A 24,049-nucleotide genomic window follows, 5' to 3' on the forward strand; every position below is an offset into this window, starting at 1 on the left:
GTTTCTCACATAATAACGGACAGACATTACCGCTCTACAGAGACACACAGAAGCAGTTTAATGGTATTTTCAAGCAAAAAGCAAAACATAAAGGTGCATCTTTACCAATAATCAGTCAGAATCGTCTTAGGCGGGGTTAAGCCCAGAACACAGCAACAGTGTTCCTGCTAAAAGGTGACACTGTGGAAGACGGAGGAGAAAATATAGATTTATGCCTTAAATATATTGGTGTTTGCAAGAGAACTGTGACTTGGGAGAGTATTTGTTTTTTTTTAGCAAAGCATACAGCCAAAACTACACAGAAGTGGATTAAAGACAATAAATGAATATTCAGCAGCGGCCAAATCAGAACTCGATGTAATTATTATTTTGGGGCTGGATGAAAATCTGTTTTCCCTTCGACATGAAAGAATCTTTTTTTTGTAAATTCTTATTTCTTGATTCAATGCCGACAATCAATAAAAAGAGAAAACTTCCAAGGGGGTGAATACTTTTTATAAACACTCTCCAACACAAACACCACGATACTAAAATCCGCCTCATGTCTGAAGAGCCCGTAAAGCAGGTCGAGGTCCGATGCCTTGCTCAAGGGTGTGAAAGTGGAGCAGATGTTTCCAGACTGTGGCTCAAGTGTTGGCAGTTTTGGAACTCTTTCTCATTTATATTCTGTTACTAAAAACAGAGATGTCTCGAGCTGATTCATAAATCTTCATCATGGAGGTCCTCCGGAGAATTAGCTGTCTGGAAGTGACGTCTAAATATAAAACGCTCACCTTCTCTGGTGTGAAGAGAAGCTACCACATTATTCTGCTTTTACAAGACTGCACAGGGCTTCCAAATCCTTTCAATATCCCTCCGACTCAACACAGCTCCACCGTTTTACTGCAGAACTTCCAAACTGGCCTGCAGAGGGCTGGTTGGACGTCCCACTGCAGACTGCAGCTCCAACAGAAGGAAAGACTAAGAAGAAAATGACAAATACAGATTGTTTTTGGTTCTTTCATGTAGAATCTGAGAGCTGGAGTGTATAAACTGTGTCAATGTAAAGGTTTGGCCTCAGAAGTGCAGGTGTAATATCTAATGAGACCACAAGAGGGAAGCATTCAGCAACTTAAGAGTCCACAACTGACTGCAGGAAGGTATGGAGTCATGAGAGCGCCAAATTACAAAAATAAATCAGTAAAAGAATAACAAAATAAAAGTGGAAATAAAAAGAAGAATAAATATAATAATAATGTATTTATTTATTATATTTGTATTTTTAAAATGTATTTTTTTTTTTAATCATTTTCATTTTTTAAATGTATTTATTTTTAATTATTTTTTTCTTTTTCTTTTTTTGTTGCTTTTTTTGCTTTAAAGCGACGTTTAATTTAAATGAACATTTAAAAGCAAAAATGGGAATGTTGTTGTGCGCCTGCTACAATTTTATTTTTTTAGATTCTTTTATTGATTTATTTTTGTAATTTGGCACTCTCACTACTGTACAGCAAAAGGCTCATTAAATCTAATAGGTTCATTAAAACAAGTATCTCTTTTACCGTTATTCATCTGGAATCGAGTTTTTAGGTCATGATCCCATCTCAACAGCCAAAAGGAGGCCGATACAGAGTGTCGCACTTTAAGAAAATACAGAAATGAGTTTAAAATTCAAGTTATTCTATTAAAACCAGGATCACTATACGTTCTGATTTTAAGTTTGAGGTAATTAATGTCTGTAAAGAGGCTGGTTTCATGGTAGATACTATGTTTCCTGTTGACAAATGCACCAAGAACACCTGAGTTTATTTACTGCAAAGTTCCAGATTAAATTAATTTATTTCCACTTTAAAGTCAGCTAACCTTGTCGGAGCTCCAGCAGGTTAAATCAGCTTTCCCACCACATGGTTGCAAACCTAGACAACAAACAGAGAAAGAATTATTTGTGACAAAACAGTGGATGAGACAAACATTTGCTTCTTTTGGCACAAATAGTGAATTTACAGTGGGAAAAAGTGCAGCTACACAGTTAAAATAATCACGGAAATGCACATTTTTTATGTTATCTACTGTCTTTTGACATGCGAAGCTTCAAGGGCACGTAAGAAGGCTCCATTTAAAAGCGTTTAATGTGGTGTTTGAGCATCACCTTCTTCTCCATCACCTCCACAAAGTCCTCTGGTCTCAGTCTCCTCCAATAGTTTTATCCTCCATCTGTTCTGACCTGGAACTTAACATCAAAGGGTGCAAAACTCCTGATAATTTGACAAGAATTTAACCATTTTACATCCACATTTTGGCATTTGTAAAACAGTTTCTAAGACTAAATCTGAGCAAGTTTCCTAGTGTGCACTCTTGCAAAAGTCCCACTTGCTTGTGATTCAGGGTTAGAAAGCTGAGAAAACAAGAAGAGTTAATCGAGCTAACTTTACATCATCTGAACAATTAAAAACGAGGCGAGTGCGAGTCATGGTGACATTTTACTGATAGAAGTTCCTGCTTTTCAACACTAGATGGCAGGCATCACACCTGTTCAGGTTCACATTTAATTCCTACTTCCTGGTTTGTACAACTGAGAATAAAAGCATCAACACACAACAACACATTCAAAATTAATCTTTAAAAAATAATTTTGAAAAAAGCTGTTAAAAAAAAAATACCGTAGACGACTTTAGAACGACTCTTTTTATTTTTAAAAAGAAATGTTTTAAGTCACTTGTAGCTTTTGCCTGAAACACAATCACCTCCAATTTCATGTATTTTTCTTTAATTTCCTTTTTATAAATTAGAATGGTATATTATGCATGCAATACCGCATTAGCCGCTTAGGTTTTCATCTTCCACAGAAAGAAAAAAAAAAACAACAACAAAAAAAAAAAACAGAAAAGATCAACAACAACAAAAAAAAATCCCTTAAAAGTCCAGATGAAGCTGCTCGGAAAAGGGTGGTTGGAGAAGCCACAGCATGAAGCGATGTACACAGTTTGCGGTTGCATAGTACAGTACATGAAGTTCCTCATTTTAAACCAGCATGCCGCTTTGTATTGCACATTACTGAAACTTTGTATACTGGACCTTGCTGTCGTCCCAAGAGTCCCACATGGGTCGTCGTCGTCGTCGTCGTCGTCGTCGTCTCATTTCAGCACATGTATACAGCAAATAGCATCTCTCAAAGACATTATGTACATTTATTTGTTATAAAAATAATCGCCAGCAAATATTCATCTATTACTTTTCTACTGGAATAAATGTTTTGCTTCTTTTTTTTTTTTTCTTTTTTTCTACGTTTTACCAAAGAAAATCCTCCCTAGAAGTTCTGGATTTTGTGGTCACCTTGAGATTTAATCAGTGAAAAAATAAAATCAGTCATGATTTTTTTTTTGTTTTGAGACAAAAGTTTGGCCACAAGTAAAGGCAAAAACAAAAAAGAAAAGCTTTTTTTTTTTTGAGGTCTGTGAGTGAGCGTTTTTTTTTTTAGTTCTGCTCTAATTTAGGGCGTTCACAAAGAGAGGGACGGTGGGACGCTGGTCTGGAAATCCCTTCTGATTGTCTCAAGCAGCCCAGCTCGACATTGGTTGTTTTGTTTTTTTTTGATTTCGAATGGTAAAATGGCTCCCTGTTCACTCAACCAATGGGTTTTTTTTTAATGCTATGGGGGCACAATGAGACAGAGAAGCTGCTTGTAAACAGGAGCATTATGCACGTTCTGGTATCATTTGGAGTCTCGGTGTTTCCGTCCATGAACAAACCAGTGGACAATAAAGAAATAATCCCAAAAAAAAAGGGCAAAGAAATAATCTGTGCCCTTGTAGCAGATTCACATTGTAGGAACAGTTGCTCAACTCTTTTTTTGCTTACTCTTTTGTGCTATACAAGTTTTGTTTTTTTTTAATCCAGATCTATACAAAGTGATCGACTGAGCTGATGAGAGCTGGGGAACACTGTAATGTCAGGTCAGAGGAGTGCTCAGCCTCCTTTTTCTCTAATTAGGCCTCGCAAATTAGCGCGACGTCTCAAAACTGTGTCGGGCTGCCAACTTGACGGGGACAGTCCAATATCTGGTATGTAGGTCAGAATTTCTGCCTGCCTTCTGAAGAATCAAAGGAAGACGATTTCAGGAAGTGGAGCAACTGAAGTACAGATTCAGATTTAAAGCAGAAAATATCGACTTACCGGTTCTTCTAAAATCAAACTTCTCGAGATCAAGAATTTCCCAATACAGTAGTTTCAATCTGCAGCTGCTACAGAAAGATGTTGTTAAATGTCAATAAATCGAGTTTTTTCTGGTTATGTTTTCAGTTCAAAAAGTAGCTCAACAGCTCCTGAAAATGTGCCGAATTCCTCATAGAACACGTCTGTGAATATTCTCCAGGTCATGGTTGTTCTAATCGTAGCAACTGGACTTGCTTGAGTTCCTTGAAGACGTTCCACCTCTTACCCAAGAGGCTTCATCAGCACTGACTTGCATTCACACCGAGCCACAAAAGACCCTAACGAACCCCTTTGTGGCAGGGGGACCCACATAACGAGGGGGCGGAGCAACAAACCCCCAATTGAAACTCAAGTGTTAACAGCTCCTTTAGGATATAAGCATCTGGATCTCCCAACTAGTCAGAACTGATGAAGCCTCTTGGATGAGAGGTGAAGGAACTTATCAAGTCCAGTTGATTAATCTACCAGAATCCTCATATAACATTTACCGAGGTGACTATTTAACATCCGCCAATTCTACAAAAACAAACAGAAATTCCCCCTAAAGCAGCGACTCAAACACTCTGTATAGATCTTAGACTAAAAAACAAACAATAAATCACGAATCCGCTCTTTGTAAGGCACCGACCTAACGCGGTGCTGCAGCTACTGTACATCGTTTCTGTCAGAAGGGAAGAAATGAGAAGCTCCGACATGCCAAAGAAAAGTCTTCAGACAAGCATGTTCTGGTTCAGACTGTACATCAGGCCTTCTCATTTTACTCTTTTAAAGATATAGTTAACTGGCTGTGTGTCTTTCTTAATTAGAGCTGTGACTGGAAGGACCAAACTTGACTTTGTAGAAAATAAAAAACAGTTCAAATGAGTTAAAAACAACGGGTTGTTATATGTTTGAGTTAATCAGATAATTCACTTAATTTTGGTGTTTATTTTTGTCACGTTTGGTCCTCCATACACTCATGATTTCTAACGACTTAGTCTCAGAAATTCAACGTATCCTCGCACAATCCAGCTCCAACCTGCCGCCTAAACTGAGGTTAACCTCGTTTGTCGATGTATCGTTTCGCTAACCTGCCATTTACTATATTGTTTGCTACAAAATGTGGAAAATAACACGTAACCAGGACAAATTAAAGACACACTGCCAGTAAATCAGAGAACAAACAAGTTTTCTTTGACCTGAAAACTATGGAAGCCAAGAGCAGCCAAAATGATAGAAGACTTATTATCTTTTCATCCCAAGACTACAAACTGGTTCTCATATTTACTACCGTTATTTTTTTTTTTTTGGCAATCTCACAACTCACTGATCTCATAAGATTTCTCTCCAAGATGAATAAACTATATTAAGACATCAATATACTTAATGCTCTACTTTGTCTAATTTACTTTTCCAGGCTAAAAAAAAAAGTCTGTCTTGTACGGTTTGTTATCTGGAGATAATAAAGATGATTAAGCCACGAGATAGTTGGATATCTTAACAGAATATGTACAGTAAATGATGACAACAAAAAAACATCATCAGCAACCGCAGCAGGTTCCGTACGAAGCACCATGTGTGTCGGGTAAACTCTGAGCCTTTTTTCCTCAGGGCTGTGTCAGTTGTTTCAGTGCACTTCCTACCAGAGAACAGAAATCAATGGGATGGCTCCGTTTTTATATCATGCAATTCTTTCTCAAGTATTTTTCTGTGTCGTTTGACTGAGTCACAAACCTCAGGGATCCAGAGTTATCATCGATCTGTAATTTGGGGCTTTTTTTTCTTCTTCTTCTTTCTTTCATTTTTTTTGTTTTTTTTTGAAAGTGCCCCATACTTCTACAAACATCAAGTTGATTACAGTAGGGTTCTATTTTACGTTTGGAGGGAACATGCTCTGCAGTCAGGACAACATGCCAGCTACACAGAGAATGAACATGATGCAACCGATCCTGCCAAGTCACATTTTTTTTTTCTTTTTTTTTTTTCTCGCTCTCCTCGTATTGAGTAAAAAAAAGGAACTTTGACGGCGAATGGCATGACGTCCCGGTAACCAACGGTGCGTTTTCACCTCTTTAAATTCAATGCTAACAAATGCAAAAACAACCTGCAGCTTCGGGAGCGGCTCTTTTAAGTCAAGGGGCAAAAATATCTGCTCAAGAGGTTTTCACAGCATCGGTTTTGAAGCCAGTCCACATCTCGACAACATCAAAAATGCATCTCAAGTAGTATTTTGCTATTGTATTTCACTACACTATCAGACACACTGTCACAGCTATTGCCTTCCCTAGCGTTCTAAGTGCTAGCTGTTTAGAACAGAAGCAGTATTGCCTTCCCCTACAGTGTAACTGAGATCTGATCCCAGCACCATCAAGAATCTGTTCTGCTTATGACGGTGAGGGTCTTCACCCAAATTAAATCCTAAAGCTATGCTACAGAAAAGCTGGCCTTTGCTCAAAGTGACTTTCAAATAGCAAAATAGTTTGGGAATGTGAAGCACCAGTTTTCAAAACTAGCAGCCAGATATCGTCTGCACACACCGAACCACCACCAACCGCCTGTCCGCAACTGGGTGATTTAGAAAATTGGACCTCCGTATCTACACCTCGTCAAGGGAGAATCCAGAAAGCTAAGTACAAAATATCAGTGAAGTGGATGCGGAGGTTGATCATCTATCAGCATGCAATAAGCTAAATGGTGAGAGGATTTATACATGGCCCGGGATAGGGGGCAGCAGCCTTCAGCAGTCTGTGTGCAGTGGACTTCCCTCCGACCCGGCGCGATGTTCCAGGCGCTTCGAAGCCCACACATCATCACCATCTGACCACTATCCATAATTAGCTCGTTGACACGGGCAACAAGCACAATCTGCGCTGCACAGCTGCTGAGCTCTGTGTTAGTACAATCCCAAAAGGTCCCAGAAACACAAATTAAAAGAATTTGTTTGTCGGTATTGGTTAACGTTGGCATCCTGAACCTCCTGACTACTTGATTGACGGGGTGCTGCCCTGACAGCTTGGTTAAAATCAAATACCTGAACGTGGTTTTGTTTGACTTTGAAAGAGAAAAATAGCCAGGGAGAGAAAACAAAAGCGGAAAGGTACAATTTGGGACTGTCTTTGCTCTATTGCAGCGTTTATTTTGGGTGGAATCTGGGCCGTTTGGGCCCCGGTGGTGGTAGAAGTGGGCTCAGAGCCGGTGCCGGGAGTCATGGCTGTAGCTGCCCGGTGAACTGCGATTGCGATGTGGCTTGTATGCATCCTGATAGGGGTCCTGGTAGTCCTGGTAGGGGTCCTGCTGCTCTCGGCTATGCTGCGAGCCAGAAGACATGCGGTTGCGTCCCTTATGCGCCCGCTCGTTGTGGTAGTTCTCGTCCGATGTCATCAGGTTGCGCCGTTCGTTCGGGGTGGAATGGTCTCCTGTGTGGTTGCTCTGTCGCATTCTTTGGCTCTGCTAATCACACAAACACACCGAGGACCACGGCTGTTAGAAAGTAAAGGCAGAACTACACCAGCTTTTCTCACCATGTTTGGAAAATGCTGCTTTTATTTTCCCAGAAACTTAACCTAACATGACAAACAGCAAAGCCTGAAACATCATCAGCACTTTTTGTTATTCTGAAATGACTGTGTGGGAGAAAAACTAAAAAGAATGTGTCAGTGTAAAAACAACACACAGGCTGCTCAAGTAACAGCTCAGTTTACTGTGGCCTCATCTTTTTTGATTGGGACACAGATTGGTCTTGCAGTGGGATTTTGCTGCATTGCTGATGATGCAGCGAGGAAAGGAAGGATTACTGTGACAAGAACCCTCCAGAGTATGAAACCAGAAATGGACGATAGAATAATGCAGAACGTATTCCTCAAAAAATACCAAAGATAATGAGCGCACTTCCCAGAAGAGTGAGTCACTCCTTTCAGAATACAACTTGATTACTCCTCAGTTCTTCCTGGTTCTTGACAGTCACTGACGCTGACTTGGCCTGAGCTGTAGTCTCAAGGTCAACCGGTTGGTGGATGTAATCTCATCCAACCAATTTCTGATTTGTTGGACAATCGCCGTCTTACTTTCATAAGAGAAGCGCTACATCCACAGCCTTCCAGGATTAGTCTATTATGTTTGGCAGCAGGAGGAAAAGACCACCAGCAAACACCCCTGTGCTTTTACAATTTTGAATTCACCCAAGCAGCTGGAGACTGCCAGGTCTAGTTGACGTCACATCAAAGAAGTCATCGAGTGGTTGCATTTAGTTCAAACAGATGGCCAGAAAGTCGAGTGTAAACTTTGCAGACACAGGTATGCATGTGACAGCTCAAAAATAATAACAATAAGTAGATTAACTTGTCTGGATTATAGTCCTATGATTTTATAAATAAAGTCACCTATAGGAAAGTTTTGCTACTTGGCAGCCATCTTGGTACAGGTAGTTAGTTTTTTAAGGCTTTTAATGCATCTAAACAAAAAAAGCAAAAATAATAGCCCCACCCTGTGTTTGCAAAGTGGTACAGTGTTTATTTGCTTGTGCCTTCTATTATTATTATTATTATTATTATTATTTATTGACATAGTATTTTTATATTTTTCTTTTACATGTAATATTTTATTTTGAATTTTTTTAGATTTACATTTAGGTTTCATTCATCAAATTCCTTTCATGTGCAAGCTCACGAGACAATAAAAGCTTTCTCTATTATTCTGATCACTCACCATCATCTGAGGGCTTTTTTGTTGTTGTTTTGGGTAATTCATTACATAATATGCAGATAATGTAGGCTGAGACAACATCAAGCTACTGTTTCATTAAAGCTGGCAAATAAATGTCAAAAGAAATGCAATGTTTCTCTCCATTGCACCAATATACATGCATAAAGCAACAGAAGGATTGCCTCTGTGAAAATCAAATGTACTGTTGAGTCAGAGAAGAGGAGAATGTGTACAAATGAGTGTTACTCTCCTGGGTTTCTCTCTTACCATTAATATCTCCCCACACACACAGTAGCCAGCTCTACAAATAAACAGTAAATCTACTAAAATATTCCCATAAAGGAACCTGAGCTGAGTGGATGTACCTGCAGTCCAGAGATGCTGGTGGGGTAGGGGGTGAGCGTGGTGGGGCCCAGGTTGCGTCCCAGCAGGGGGTTTAGAGGGGTCGCCATCGAGGTATGGGTTGCTTTCCAGTAGGCCTCGAGGTATTCGGCGAGATGCTCGCAGGCGTCCTCCAGCTGGTTCTCATCCAGGATGATGTCAAACATTTCCTGTTGGCGGCAGATGGTCGGAGGAAGGCAAGTAAGAGAAGACGTCCACTCTGACGGTGTATGTGTGGCGTGCTGTGTTACTATCTACTGTATAAAGCATGATAGCAGCGTTGTTGGTGATTATAGAAAAGCTAAAATTAATAAAATGTAGTGAAACGAGGAACTTAAATTATAATATAATTGGCTGCATTACATTTTAAATCAAAAACTGTGGATAAAGATATCCCGTTTTTCACATTTTGGGTTTAAGATCCAAAAATATCTCTGATGTTCATTTAAGCTTGAGATAAAATTTCTTTAGAGTGCACACACATATTTGTGGAATATTTTTTGGACAAAGAAAACAGTAAAAGTTGGAGACAACAAGTGATGTACTGGGACGTGAGGACGACCACTTACAGGAGGACACTGGGCCAATTTGTCTGCTGCCACAAGCTGGACATTCAGGTGTTTGCTCTGGGACTTCCCTCTGGACTTGACTAGCCTCTGGAGAACCTGGATGGCAGAGGAGGAGAGTAGGTGAACCAAACGTATCGCAGCCTCGGGTGCGCTTGTTTTAGGTCACCTGGTTTTAGTATGTAGAGATTTAATAGTGCCAGTCATTGACATGGTGAATGCTCATAATGCTTTTGAGAGAAAAAAAAACAAAACTCCTCACTTGTGTATTTTTTTTCAGATTAAAACAAGTAAATGCTTTCTGGTTTTGTTGTGGACTAGTCTGACCAGAGCTGAAGCTACAGCTGAGGGCAGTGACTTCATAGTTTGAGGGAGTTTTTGCAGTGTTTACATTTAATAAATAAAAATGACACATGGTAGGTCATTAATTGATTCCAGTGTATACCTAATATATTCATATCTGGTCACTTTTAAGCCACACTGAGAGCAGAAATAACCATGAAGTGAATGCAGGGCTGTAGTGTCCAGGTCGACTGGTTAATTGGTTGGTCAGTACGCTTTCATCTGACCAAATGTTAATTTGTCTGACAATCGTAGATGATACTTTCATATGCAGAAAGACACTACATCAATAGCTTTCCAGGATTAACTCATTGGTTTTTGTTGAAGGAAAAACAGACTACGAGTTAACACAACTTTGAAGTGGCCCAACATAATGAAGGCTGCTAGGTTGAACTTATTGGAGTTGGAGTTAAACTGTGTGGTCAACTATTAGAGAATAAACTTTGCAAAAAGCTTTTTTTTCAGTGACAGTAGTCTAATTTGTCTGCGCTACAGTCCTCAATACTTTGTGCTGCAATGACCAGCTGATAACTTAAAATCTGGTCTGCTCTGAGTCTGTTCTTATCATTTCAGTATTAAGCAATGAAGTTAAAATGATTTAAAATGCTTAAAATAGTAGCTTTGCATGTTTATTTATAATTTATTTATGCCTATGAGGCCAACAGTTGGAGTGCATCTCAAGGTAAGGTCTTTTTGCCCACAAATAATCAATCAACAATCAATTCTCTTTGGTTAACTACAGCCCTAAAAATACAAACAATCAGCAATTGCGAACCTGACCTGGTCAAAATGAAACTGCTGCTTCCTGATTTCTTCATACAGTTTTCCCATTACTGGTCAGAAAAGCAGGCATTCTGCATGCTCGGACAGTGTGGTGCAAATCACGTGCAAGCTTCACCTGACTGCGATGTGACCATTCTCAAAGGAGTGACCTGTTTCAATCGCAAAGCTGACAACACTTTGCAAGAGAAGTGTTAATGCTCTGGGAGACTCTCCAGAGTGAACATGTCAGTTTGATTAACCCCTCAGACACGGACAACCGATCACTGCTGTGGAGGTGCAGCAGACGAACTCTTCCATGCAAAGGTGCCGAGGTGCAGATTACTCGAGTACTGACTCCACTACACACTGATCAGAAAGCCTTGCATGTTAATCAGAGGCTTTTTAGTAGTTCATGCTGGTTTTGAGGTAACACTGTGCACCTGTGGAGGGGAAACATCAACTGTTACCTTTTAAATGTTTAGGTGCTCTTGTTGTTTGCCTCCAACTGAAATGACTCTGTTGAAAAGTAGCTGATTATATTATCTGCTTAACTTTGCTGTTTTGTCCAGGCTGGAAATGAGGATTATTAGTCTGTGTGATGGTCCACGCTGGGAGTACCTTCGGCGAAGAGACTTTAACGTGGACGATAATCGGGGCCAGGGAGGTCTTGAGGAGCTGGGCCGGGTGGTTGATGGTGTCGGCGTCGAGCACCACCAACTGCAGGGATCGCGCCAACTCAAAGATCCTCTCGATCTCACTTTGCACCTCAGCTGGTGTGGGAAAAAAACACAATTCAAATACAAAATAATACACATTAGGCAGTTGCGTAGTGTTTCCTAAACAGTCTTGCTTACAAGGAAGCTAAAACCATTTTTGTCTAATACTCAGTTGGTTGATTTCGCTTCTTTAGTTCATCGTGCACATACAAAACATGTTAATATAGAGTTTTCTCACCTAAACTGGAGCGAGTGTTGGATCTTTCAATTATGGCTCTCTTACTGGGGTTGTTGAGAACAGACCTCTTGGCCAAAGATATATCTGCTGTAACTCGTGTTATAGATATCCTGTTAAAAACCAAAAAACAACATATCATCCTTGTGCAAAGAACTTCACCAGCATTTATTGAAATATTGGAGCAGATTACAGATTGATGGTGTCCAATATGTGACAAGTAATCAAACACTGGCATAATGAACTAAATGACACCTTACCTGCCATCAAATCTGTGCTTGAGGAAGTCGAATAGTGCTTTCTGCATCATGTCTGTTACCTGCACAGAAAAGGCAAAATGTTGGCAGACATGGTTAGTTTTTAACATGTTGCTGTTATTTCTGTGGTTTTTGTGGATACTGGGTTTTTCCGTGACTAATTTTATTGCTCTCTCTCACTGAGACTTTCCTCGTGACAAATAAGTTCAATAAATCATAAAGTTTTGGTATTGTATGTATGCTCTCTGTGCAGTTTACTTCTTTGGCCCGTGATTCCCCCAAACAGCTGAACTATGTTGTTCGATTGAAAGCTCATAATGAGAATATGGTGGGGAATAGTGGTGGAACTGACTGTAAGAGGCTGATAATCTGTCCACAGCATTTTCCCTGCCTCCTGCCCAGTGCAAGCTGGGATTGGCTCCAGCTCCCCCCCCCCATGATCCTCAATATGAATAAGCCGCCGTCCATCAGGCAAATCCAGAAAAAAAAAAAAAACAAGACAGATGGCATTTCTTCTGCTGCTAAAAGAACATAATGATGTCTGAGCAGGATGGATGTGACATTGTCAATTCAAAGAGTGATCATGTGACCAACTGGGGTACACAGTGATGTAATGCATGTACTTCAACTATTTTTATAGATAGTATTTTTTAGATTTTGCTACTATAAGATCAATAATTAGTATTATTTGGGGGCATTTTTGTCTTTATTAGACAATTAGGAGTGAAGAGGCAGATAGGAAACATGGGGTAAGAAACAAAGGCTGCGCTTTAGCCGTGTGGCTACTGAGATTCTGTTGTCATTTTTAACTTTATTGCTCCACTAATACTTTGTTTTTTACAAATATATTAACAGAAGATACATTCCTAAAATTTAAGGGGTCCCTTGTAGTGATGAACCCACAGAGAACTTTCCCTTAAATATGCATTTCTTCCAGCTTTTTAGGCATTTTTCGCTCATTGTTTTTTTTTTTTTTGCAGCATGTATCTTTATTGATTTTGTTCTTTCTTAACTTTCATGGGATGTTTCCAGCAGCATGCAGTGAAAAATTGGCTGTACACTCGTCTACACTTCCAGCACCAACAGTCAACACACAGTTAGCTTCCTGCAGGTGAACACAGCGGAGAATTTAGCACCTAAAGAGCCTAATAAGTGACATACCTCATCAAGTGTGTGCTTCAAGACGATGATAGTTTTCTGTGTCGTCCTCGTACACTTACACACAGTAATGAAAGCAATAAGGTAATTAAAAGGTCTCTTTACAGGAAAGCCAAAATCTGCCAATTACTCAACATATTTTCATCTGACCTCTTCCGTCTCCTCGTTAGTCTGGCTGCAATTTGGATGTTACGTGGGCGGTGACACACTCATAATAACTGCGCCAACAGCGAGCTATTTTTGGGGGGACTCAGGGAAAGATGTACAAGACTCATCTGCTTTGTGCATTCTTGTCCTTTTTGCACTGGTAACATTCGGTGCTATTCACGGCTTTTAATCACTGAGGAAAGCGGAGACGTGTGAGCGGATTCTCGATTCAACCACAAGGACACGCGGCTCACCTCGTATCCCTTGAGCGAGGGTCCCACCAGCACTACCGGCCTCATGGAGGGAACCACGTCATACGGGGGGATGTGCTCCGTCTGTACACACAAAGAGGCAGCGGCAGACTCGTCACACACGAAGAAAAAGACACACAATAACTCCACAAGAAAACACAGGTCAACATAAAGCCAAGCTGACGGCTGTAATGGGCTGTAAAATCAGCAGAGCTTAGAATCACGTGTGTTGAATGGAAGGTTGGTATTCTGCCATGTGGATGTAGCAAATGATACGTTAACTTGTCCAAATGCAATAAATAAAGAAAAGAAAATGCTTAAAAACAGCTTGACTGATGTTGTTCCTAAAATACATGACCATACGTATAAGTTAACACATCTTATGACAAGTGAATGTTATTTTAGATTCGTCAGATTTAGCTCCAAAACGTGGTTATTGCATTTTGACCAACTAACAAATGTTGTATCATTTGCTACACAGATGGATGGATATGACACAGATTTTTAGGAAGATAGTCACAAAACTACAACTAACCCAGTTTCACAATAAGAAGTAGCACCACCACGACACACAACTATGCCAAAGTGGAAACACTAGAGATCATGTAGTCATGTGAACCCATTCATTTAAAGATGCAAAGCTGACAAGCACAATGGAAACTCTGAATACATTATACTTTAATAGCAAATAGCACTAACTTTCTGTTTCTTTATTGTGTGCAGACAGGTCAAATTAATTAATCATTTTATAGAAAAATAGTGCTGAAAAATAGAATATAAAGAAGGCCATAACAGCAGAGAACTACTGTGTACTTACTGTATTTCCAGTATTTTTTGTGTGATTTCAAAACATCGCTGTGAAGTATTTTTCTGTTATTTACAACATTCTGATAAAAGTTTAAGTGATTAGATAAACTATAGCATCAGTCTTGGAAATAGCAGTTTAAAGGACTGTCAACTGCACCTCGTAGTCGTTTTTTTTCGTCAATGCAGTTTGCGTAGTTGTCATGAGACACAAACAGTCTACTCAGTAAACTGGGTATCTGCAGGACAACTACATCCACTGAGGAAGACTGAGATGCAGCTAAAAAGTTCTGGAGACGGCTTCTAAGTCAACCTTAATATACTGCATTCTCCAGCTGTATAATGCTGATTATTTTTTTCTAATATCAGGCGTAAATTTCGTATCTGAATTCGTTGAATATAAAAAAAACGACGGTCTTGGAAATACACAATTTGAGATGATGTTCTAATACAAGAGAATTTAAACTACATAAACTCAGATTGATGACTGTCAAAGTAAAACAAGCTTTCTATTTCAAGTTTAACATTCAATAGTGGTTAAATTTTGCCAATAAAATTCACACATTATCAACTATTTCCTTGGTTTACTTCTAGTCATCTATCTTTGTAAGTATAGAAAATGACATTAGGTTTAGATATTGAATCCTCACTTTATTTTAATAATTTTCTCCTTCTCACCTTTGCTTTGTTTTAAATAAGACATCCCTTTGCTGCCCTGATTTATTAAAATGACCTTTTCATGACATGCATTTTAGTCCGTGCAAACTCAAAAACTTTAATTAGTTCAGTATAAAAACAGAAAACAGGTTATTTTCTGTTCAAAGTTTGTTCAATTATAGTTTTCCCTTTTTAGCTTTTATTGAAAAAGAATCTGGTATGTGGGAATAATAAGTGAGCTTTAGTGGTTTTCTCTTTGTCAGGTTAGCTGGTTCTCTTCTTTTTTGCTAAGACAAGCTAACTGGCTTCAAAATTAGCATAAAGAGACAAAAATGTGTGATTTTTTCTCTACCTTTTGGCAAGAACTTTTATTTTCCCAAAACAATTCATCTAGTTTAATAAATGTATAAAATCAATCAATTGGGAATAAGTTGCCGTTGGGGCACTGCAGTACTTTGGCATCACAGGAATGGTGACGTTCTGACTGTGTATACTTCAGCAGGGCCGAAGCATTCCATGACGTGAGCCTCTAACTCCCTGTCAGCGCTACTAGTTCCTGTCACTTCATGATGGCAGCAGCAAGAGTCGGGCGGATGGTGAATGAGTGGGTTTTACCGTCAACCAACTTACCACTTTCTGTTTCTGCTTTCCTGTAGGAGGGGAGAGAAGACAGTGACAGTGTCGTCAGTAGCTGCTGCCACGGGGAGGCGTCACTAGAATATCTCAGAAAACATGCTTCTTCACATAACGTGTCATCACAGTTCATAACAAATGAAACCTATCAAGGATAACTGGCATGATATAATATGAACAAAAAAACAAAAAAAAACAAATTGCTATTGTCCTAAGGTTATATTCACAAAGTCACATGAGTGCACTTCAGAGGGGGGGTCATAGTCTTGTCGTTGGGTTCACACTGTGGTAAGCCCCAGTCTCAGAGCGCCTGCAGTCCTCAACTGGAGGAAGAGGAGGATCATGGGAAAATGTACCAACAACTCTACGCAGTGAACTTATGCTCTATGCAGAGACATGGGAAGGCTTTAGAGTCTTATCCTCTCTACTGTTGCTGTGGCTCAGGAAGCTCGGCTCTAACTCGGCAGCTGGCTACTAACAGCCCTCTCCCCCCGTCCGATGTTCTCACCTGCCGAAGAAATGAGCGGACGGATAGAGGCAGATACCTCATCCTCTACACTGGAAGAAGAGTTCCCTCCAGACTTACTGAAAGAGACAAGAAGGGATAAAGAAAGACAGAGAAACACCACGGCATTAATGCAGAAAAACAACAACGAGTAAAGTGCTAAGAGTTAAAATGGTCATTTGCTGCAGAGGAGAGGAGCAGAAGAGGATCAAAGGAGGATCAAATCTGCAAAATCTTAACACTGGAATTTTGGGGTTAATAGGTAGTCTATTGATGCCATAAGTCTTTGTTATAGTTATAATTACAGTAACGCTGACTAAATATCAACAGATTCAAAGTTAGTCTTCTATTAGCTTGTTATGATTTTATTCACAATTACTCCCCGACCCCATATCACCATCTAAACTACACAACTATTTATGAACAGCCTGAAAATTCGGGACTAGCTTCTAACTCTAAGTCGACCAACGACTCAACTAACGAGGAGTGTTGCTCAGTCTGAGCCGAGTGCATGAATGAAAAGTAGTCGTCATCAATGAACCCACGATACTACGCTTCACCATGGCAACGGGGTAAACACGAAGCACAGCCTCCATTTTAATCCTCTGGAGGTAGAAGTATTAATGTGTGACAGTGGACATTTATCTTTCAGCAGCAGCGGCAGGGACAGAGCCTGAGTTGGAGTGGAGAAAGCAGGTTAACACCTTTTTATTCAATGTATGGTCCACTCATTCATCATTTGGCAGACTTACTCATATATACTCACTTGTATATCTATATTTAAATGTGTTTATGTAGCTGCATCTAGAATTAAACTTGGCTCAGTGCTGAAGTGAAGTCTGTTTGTGAAACTCAAGTCACTGGTCTTTCACATCCAGAAGTTAGAAGCATCCAAATTTTATCAGAATTTAATTGGAATTATGTAAAATTTTGGACAACAATGGAGGGCAGCTGAGCTCTCAAGAATAACATGGACAAAAAATAATAATAATAATAATATTATTGATCAAAATATATCAACAGATGAGGCAGAAGACGAGGGATACGCATCTTAACTGTCAGAAAATCTTGTACATTTGCTGGTTGAGCCTCTTACTGTTTAGCAAGATGGAGTTACAGGTGTGTTTGCTGATCGCCCGTAAAGGTGGTGGCCATGGTGGTGAACTCTGCAACACCGAGTGGTAAAAAATGTGCCTTGTTGGGTCTGGTTTGGCTAGTGAAGGCTCAACTGTAACGCTAAGCTAAGGTTTTCAAACACCAACTGACTCTGTATTAGAGCTGTTGCTGCTAATACTGCTCAGGAGAAGCAGGAATCTGAACATATGCTTCCAACAACATTAAAACTACAGTGATGGAGGGCATCGACGGCTAAATTAATAAATGCCACTTACACTGTTGTAAATACTGTCTGCTGTAAAAACTGTAGTGTGTACTGTAAATACCTCCTTTGCTTTAATATTTTATACTTTATATCTATATTTTTATCTTTTCTTTCACGTTAATTTTTTTACTTGTGTATTGCAGCCACAAAAGGATGCTACAATATTTCAGTGCTCTTTTTAACATTGCTTCCACAGTGACAATAAAGAAATATTCTACTATGCCAATTGTATATAAATGATAAATAAATATAGTAATACATTTAAGAGGTGGCAACAAATTCTAACAGATTTTCAGAATTGGATGACGTCTCGCCCTATGCAGTGCTATCAATCTATCTATCTATCTATCTATCTATCTATCTATCTATCTATCTATCTATCTATCTATCTATCTATCTATCTATCTATCTATTAAATTTTTATTTCCTTGCACTTTTACACAATTTCTTTGCGGCTACCACCGTAGGAAGTAGGTAGTAGAATTTACACGATTAAACTTATTTCACATTTAAAACAATACAGGAGAATTTTACACCTAAAAGACCATTTCTATCGTCTCCCGTAGTGCTACTCTTTTACATTTACAGTGACAGCGTTGTCCCGGTTAATGGGCTTGTCTCTCCCTGTCTGCCATACTGGGCGACAAAAAGCCACAGAAGCCATCCTAGTAAGTGAAGCGCTGCAGTCTGGTAAGATTAGTATTAAACTCAGCAGCACGGCTTGAGGAAGTGCATGTGAGTTACTGTACAAACTCTGGATGACAGAATATTCAAGACACATTACGCACACACACACACACAAGGAAACACACACACAGAAGCTAATTACAGCTATTGAAAGCGTTTGACTGGTACAGTCAGCGTGAGTAGAAGGGATGGAGTAAATAGGCATGAGTCATGGGCAGACCTGGGTCAAGGTAGACTTGGAAATAAATCACAGGAAGACACTGATATAACCACAGAGGTTAACAGAGGAGTTAATGGACAGAATCTATCCCATCAGATGAGATCACCTTTGTAGCTATGTCAGTCTAACCCAGGTCTGCTCAGGGGGGATGTGTTAGACCAAAATATTCAAAGACGAGAAGCTGGTAAATGAAGATATTACAGGTTTAAAGCAGAAGCTGACAACTTGTCTATGGATGGAAGCATTTTTTCACAATATGTCACAGCTCCATAAACCCAAATACCCACTGCAGAACTCCACCTTTAGCTTTAAAGGCCAAAAAATAAAAATAAAAAACATTACTCTTCGAATCTTCTAATTAACAATTATACAGCTATGATTTTTTTGTCAACTGAAGAATTATTTTCTCTAAAAAAAAGAAAAAAAAAAGCCCATTGTAATGTTGAACTTCTTCAACTGTTTCGCTACGAATCAAAACAATCCCAACACATCCAGTTTGCTGTCAAACTAACAAAAGCAACTAGTCTTTCCACTGTAGAAGCAGCAAATGTTTGCCTGTCTGCCTGCAAAATTACTAAAATTAACAAGAAAATATCAAAACAATTGTTCCATTGATAGCGTTTCTACTAGCTCCAAATTGTTTTGAGTTTAACGATGACTCCACACATCCTGAAATAGAATTCGTAAGCCTGGCAGTCTAATAATTATCAAGTAATTTGTTTTTAAATGCTGCACCAAGCAGAATATATGTGTATATCCTCTCGTGGTCTTAGTGTGTCCATTTGTAGCAACAGCCCTGAATAAAAGCTACCAAACGCTGATATATGAGACTATTTTCTGGTCAAAGTCAACCTAATACCTACAGTTGCTTGGCTTTGTTTTGCTGGTTGTTACTTTCAGCATGGAGACAAAAATAAAAGGAAATAAAAGCAATGATCTGATGATATCTTTGACCAACTATGATCCTGTGTTCATAGCTACTGTAAAGCTAAGGGCTCCCCCAAGTAATCAAACAAAAAATGTCCATTGACCAAGAACTAGAGTACGTCAGGTAAATACTGTGCATCTCATCCTTTTGATTGATTTTTAATAATTTGTTGTTCAGCCCATATAAAACCGCCTCTAGCAGTAATTTCAGATTAGCTTTTATGCGGCCGTATGAGGTTCAGTTTACGAGACGAGCGTGTTTTTCTGCTACTTACCCTTGGACTCGTCCTCTCTTTTGCTCCTGCTGGAGTCGAATGTTCTCGAGCTTCAGAGGGCTGGGGATGAAGCCGATCTCACAGCCCTCCTTCACTAACCGACCGATCCACCAGTCATTGTTGAACTTCTACAGACGCGAACATAAAAACGAGGAGAGGAAAATGGAAATCTTTCCATCAGTTATGGACTAAATATTAAGCTCATGCTTCCAAATCTAATTCAAACAGTAGCAGTCATGATGCTATGAAACCACACATGTACCTCTTTTATGTGGAGGAAGTCCTTGGCGTCGAAGGAGATGGCTGTGGCTGGTACTGGAACATCCTCATCCAAAGCGCCACAGTAGCTGACATTGGTCCTTACAGCAAATGCCACTGGTTTAGTCTGGAGGATGGAAACACAAAGTTAGACATTATATGTGATAAAAAATGCTGTGTGACAAGTTTCAGGTTGAAAGGCTGTTATTTCCAGAAACAAACAACGAGGTTCGGTCGGTGTGTTCGTCTACCTTGGCTCTCTCCAGTTGAATGGCGGCCTGCTGCTCCCTCTCCTGACGGCTCTGTCCCGGTCCTTGGCTCTGGCTTGGGCTCTGGCTCTGGACCTGGGCCTGCACCTCCCGCTCCTCCTCCAGAGAGACATCTGAGTCTGATGGTCTGCTAGTATACGAATCAGCTGAGCCCTACAAACAGAAATCGCGCTATAGGTTACTGAAAGTGTGTGAGTCAGGAGTGTTTGGTCAGTAGCCACGTCGGAGAGAACGGGAAAACATTGCAACCAGCACTACAGCGCTTTATAAGTCACCTAAAAATAGCTTTTCATTTAGAGGAACAGCAAGCAGGCACAGTGCTGCAAATGCATGATCACAAAAAACCACTTCTAATAGGGCCAATCTAACATCAAGGACTTTACGAAAAAGTTTGGACAGATGCACCCGAATGACCTAAATAGTCTCTGAAAAGACAAAAAAAGCACAAAGGGGACACACAAAACAAGGACGTGCTGCAGATTTACCCCCAAAGCATCTGAACTGCTGAGCGCAATAAGGTTAAACAACTCTTTTTACTGAAGTTTTTGCTGTTTACATCAACTCGCAATCAGAGTGCCAAGTCCGGAGTGGTGGCTTGGCACTCCGAATGCAGAACAGGTGAAATGGATGATAAAGAAACGAGCAGACTGCCAGGAGCATCTCAGACAAAGTGGAATTTCTATTTCTTTGCAGTCAGCAGTTTGTATGACCACAGTATATATACACTCTCCGGACAGCGACGAATATGATCCCAGAAAGAAAAAGACGCATTTCTGCTTCTTGGGGGGTTCACTTTTTCCTCGACTTGTTTGAGCAAATCAGCCCCCACAAGCCACGACAGTGACTCACAATAAACAGCACATTTAGAGAGGTTGCTTTGAATATGAGGAGAGATTCAAGAGCGGGGCATCACCGGTGTCCTGGTTTATCGTGGTCATATGGAAGAAGTTAGCTTTGCCTGATAAAAGTATGACACTAGTCAAGATGCGTCAGGATTATGGGCGAGTAAGTCAAACGTAAAGGACACTGAGTCAGAATTACAACATAGCAAGACAGGAAATAGTAAAGCAAACTCCTGAGATGCGTCTTTTTTGGCAGAAATGGGCTTCCATAGATAATCTCTAAAGGTTAAACATTTTATATGTAAATACAAAAGCCTACATCTCCTCCTGAAAGCTGCTGCCAAAAGACAAATATTGTGAATTATGTTTGAAGGTTACTAACACCATGTTAACTAAAATGAATCAAGATATGTTATTAGTATATTTCAGAACTAAATAAAGTAACGAGAAACAACACAATATCAAGTAAGACAAACTACAGACTATAAAAAAAATGTGTAAAAATCAATATGTTTACATGAGCAAACATTACAGAAGCAGGAGTAACGTTACTAAATATGGATAAATATGTAAAATATCTGATATTATGCAAATATTCCTACTTGGGACACTTGATCGTCTCACAAAAGATTATTAAGAAGAACCACTAAGAACATCTACGTCCAACAAAACCTACAAGGTAATTACATTATTGATTTATACACTTGATTTTAATCATTCATTTGCACATCCTCTCATTAAGCTTAAACACATGAGCTTACAGCAGCACAAACACAAATTCTGACTTTTGCTTGTTGTCTTGTGATCCGTGATTTATTTATTTTTTTACCACTTTAGACGTGCTAGCCTTGCACGAGCTCCTCCTGTAAGAATTCGGTTAATGTGACTTTTTTTTTAACTGGACCAAGCGCTTCCTTCTGCTGCTAAACAATCAGCCGCTAATGATGCTTCAATTAAGGAAGACCATTAGCCCCGAGAAGATCAATCAAGTTCGTCATCACAGCTAAGCACTTTTTTTTTTACAAGCTAGCAGCAGCAGCAGCAGCAGCAGCAGCAGCAAGGCCTGACTTCAGCAGTGCAGCCCATCCCCAAGACTTTGTAGGATTTCTAAGAATGAGCAGATTACAGAAGAATAAACACCCCAACAAGGGGGAAAAAAAAAACAAACTGATTCTGTTGGTGGTTTCTTCAGCTGTACTAAAGGGCTCGTCCCTTCATTTAACACGTGTTTGAGTCGTGAGTACTACTCGGCCTGTGAGAACATAATGTCTTCTGTGGCTCTGGTGAAGCTTTGTCAGGTCTGGGAGAGGAGAGGAGAAAAAAAAAAAAAAAAAAAAAGCCTTGTTGATGTCATATTGTCGTCATCAGGGTTATCTTGGTTTGAGCTTGGAGACTGCAAATTTAGCACAAGAAGAAGTTGGGGCTTTAAAGTGAGGGTGTGGAGTTTGAAAGACGGATGGGGAAGGTCTAACGAGGGACGCTGCTAAGTTGCGTTATGAGGATCCAGAGCTTTTGGGGGGGGGTTTAGATACAGAGGAGAGGTTTTGAAAACACTATTTATAAAAGTGCACATTTCCCCAACACCATTTTGCCCTCAATTTTCCCAAAACCCGAGCATCATCTCTCTCGTGCATCAGCGCGGAGGGTGCACTGTAGCATCCGAGCTATTATCCAATGGAGTAGCTTCGGCATGTGACTCATCAACATCAGAATCCACTTAATGACATCACGATGCATGTTTCTGCGAGCCTCGTCAGAACCACGTAGCTGCAGATTAGAAATGCTCAGCTGCATGGTGTTTTTTTTGCTGTGAATTTGACACGAGAGGATTTCAGCGAGGGCCTTAGGAGGGGGGGAATCAACATTTTTTTTCCCCCCCGTCTTTGAATCATCTTTTAGGAAGGTACAGAGTGGCGTTAAATGGCTCCTCCTGGCTCTGGTGGTTTCCTACGTTCTTACAGATTGCAGCCACACATACAGCGCCGACACATGCGGAGAAATCATACAGAAATGTCACACATCGGAAGCCATCTGCCTAATGCGCGCCCCCTCCTTCGTACACACAGCGACACCTACCCACTCACCCAACCCCCTTTTCAGGCGAGCATAGCCCACGATCACGCTACACTGTGCCGTTTGGCTAACCCACCAAAAGGCCTCCTGTGTATGCGTGTGTGTGTGTGCTGCTTCCATCAATAAACACACAGCAGGAGAAAACAGATTCATCCGAACACTCACCGCCTCCGAGTCTTCAAATCCATGCAGGTACAAATTGTCATACATGGAGGTTTGATATTCCAACGAGCTCCTCTAGAAGAATGAGGGGGAAAAAATGAGAGTGGAGGCGGAGGAGGAAGGAGGGGGCACTAGAGAGAGAGAGAGAGAGAGAGAGAGAGGGAAAAAAAAAAAGGATGGATAGGGGGATGACGACAATCCCTTCTCTCCACAGCAGAGAAGAATAATTTAAAAAAATATCTCCCCTCCCGTTGGATCACGCCTGGTCCTTTCGGAGGCCCGTCGCTTGATGGATGCAGCTTCTCCCTGATCCCCGAGTGCTGCTGGCTGGCTCACATTATAGGATGGAGAGGCTCTCCCTGGAGGTAGCCCAATCCTGGCATTTCATTTCATCAGGCTTCCACGCACACACACACACACACACACACAGACACACACATATACATATACACAGCGAGAGCAGCAGAGGCAGCAGCAGCAGCAGCAGCAGCAGCAGCAGCAGCAGAGCAATATCCAAGCCTGATGACAGAGCCAATGTGCAAGGAGCTGATTGGCTGGCTGGCTGTCCACTCATCTTGGATGAGCGCTCTCCTTGATTTTTTTTTTTTTTTTCTAGTGCGGGGAGGCAGCAGGGATCGGGGGAGGGGGATGGAGGAGTAAAAGAGGGGAG

General features: G+C 40.4%; 1 protein-coding gene across 1 annotated transcript; it reads right to left on the minus strand.

The window, feature by feature from the left end:
• Nucleotides 1–7,356: 7,356 nt before the first annotated feature.
• LOC103371264 (voltage-dependent L-type calcium channel subunit beta-4-like) lies at nucleotides 7,357–23,441 on the minus strand. The gene is made up of 15 exons (XM_008300522.1): nucleotides 23,383–23,441; nucleotides 20,378–20,455; nucleotides 20,285–20,326; nucleotides 20,038–20,160; nucleotides 19,776–19,903; nucleotides 18,857–18,859; nucleotides 16,289–16,365; nucleotides 15,778–15,797; nucleotides 13,690–13,770; nucleotides 12,134–12,192; nucleotides 11,877–11,986; nucleotides 11,541–11,692; nucleotides 9,822–9,917; nucleotides 9,237–9,422; nucleotides 7,357–7,617 (listed from the first exon to the last, which is right to left on the minus strand). The coding sequence occupies exons 1-15, from the start codon at nucleotides 23,425–23,427 to the stop codon at nucleotides 7,357–7,359; spliced, it is 1,461 nt and encodes a 486-aa protein (XP_008298744.1). The 5' UTR covers nucleotides 23,428–23,441.
• Nucleotides 23,442–24,049: the final 608 nt, after the last annotated feature.

The sequence above is a fragment of the Stegastes partitus genome, unplaced genomic scaffold (genome assembly GCF_000690725.1).
Source record: "Stegastes partitus isolate 25-593 unplaced genomic scaffold, Stegastes_partitus-1.0.2 Scaffold1556, whole genome shotgun sequence".
NCBI lineage: Eukaryota > Metazoa > Chordata > Actinopteri > Pomacentridae > Stegastes > Stegastes partitus.

Excerpts from the sequence above, each read along its gene's own strand:
- LOC103371264 (XM_008300522.1), bottom strand. The coding sequence starts at position 23,427 with ATGTATGACAATTTGTACCTGCATGGATTTGAAGACTCGGAGGCG. Across the intron at positions 11,987-12,133 it reads AAGCACAGATTTGATGGCAG|GATATCTATAACACGAGTTA; the intron begins GTAAGGTGTCAT and ends GGTTTTTAACAG. Across the intron at positions 7,618-9,236 it reads CCAGCATCTCTGGACTGCAG|AGCCAAAGAATGCGACAGAG; the intron begins GTACATCCACTC and ends TGTGATTAGCAG.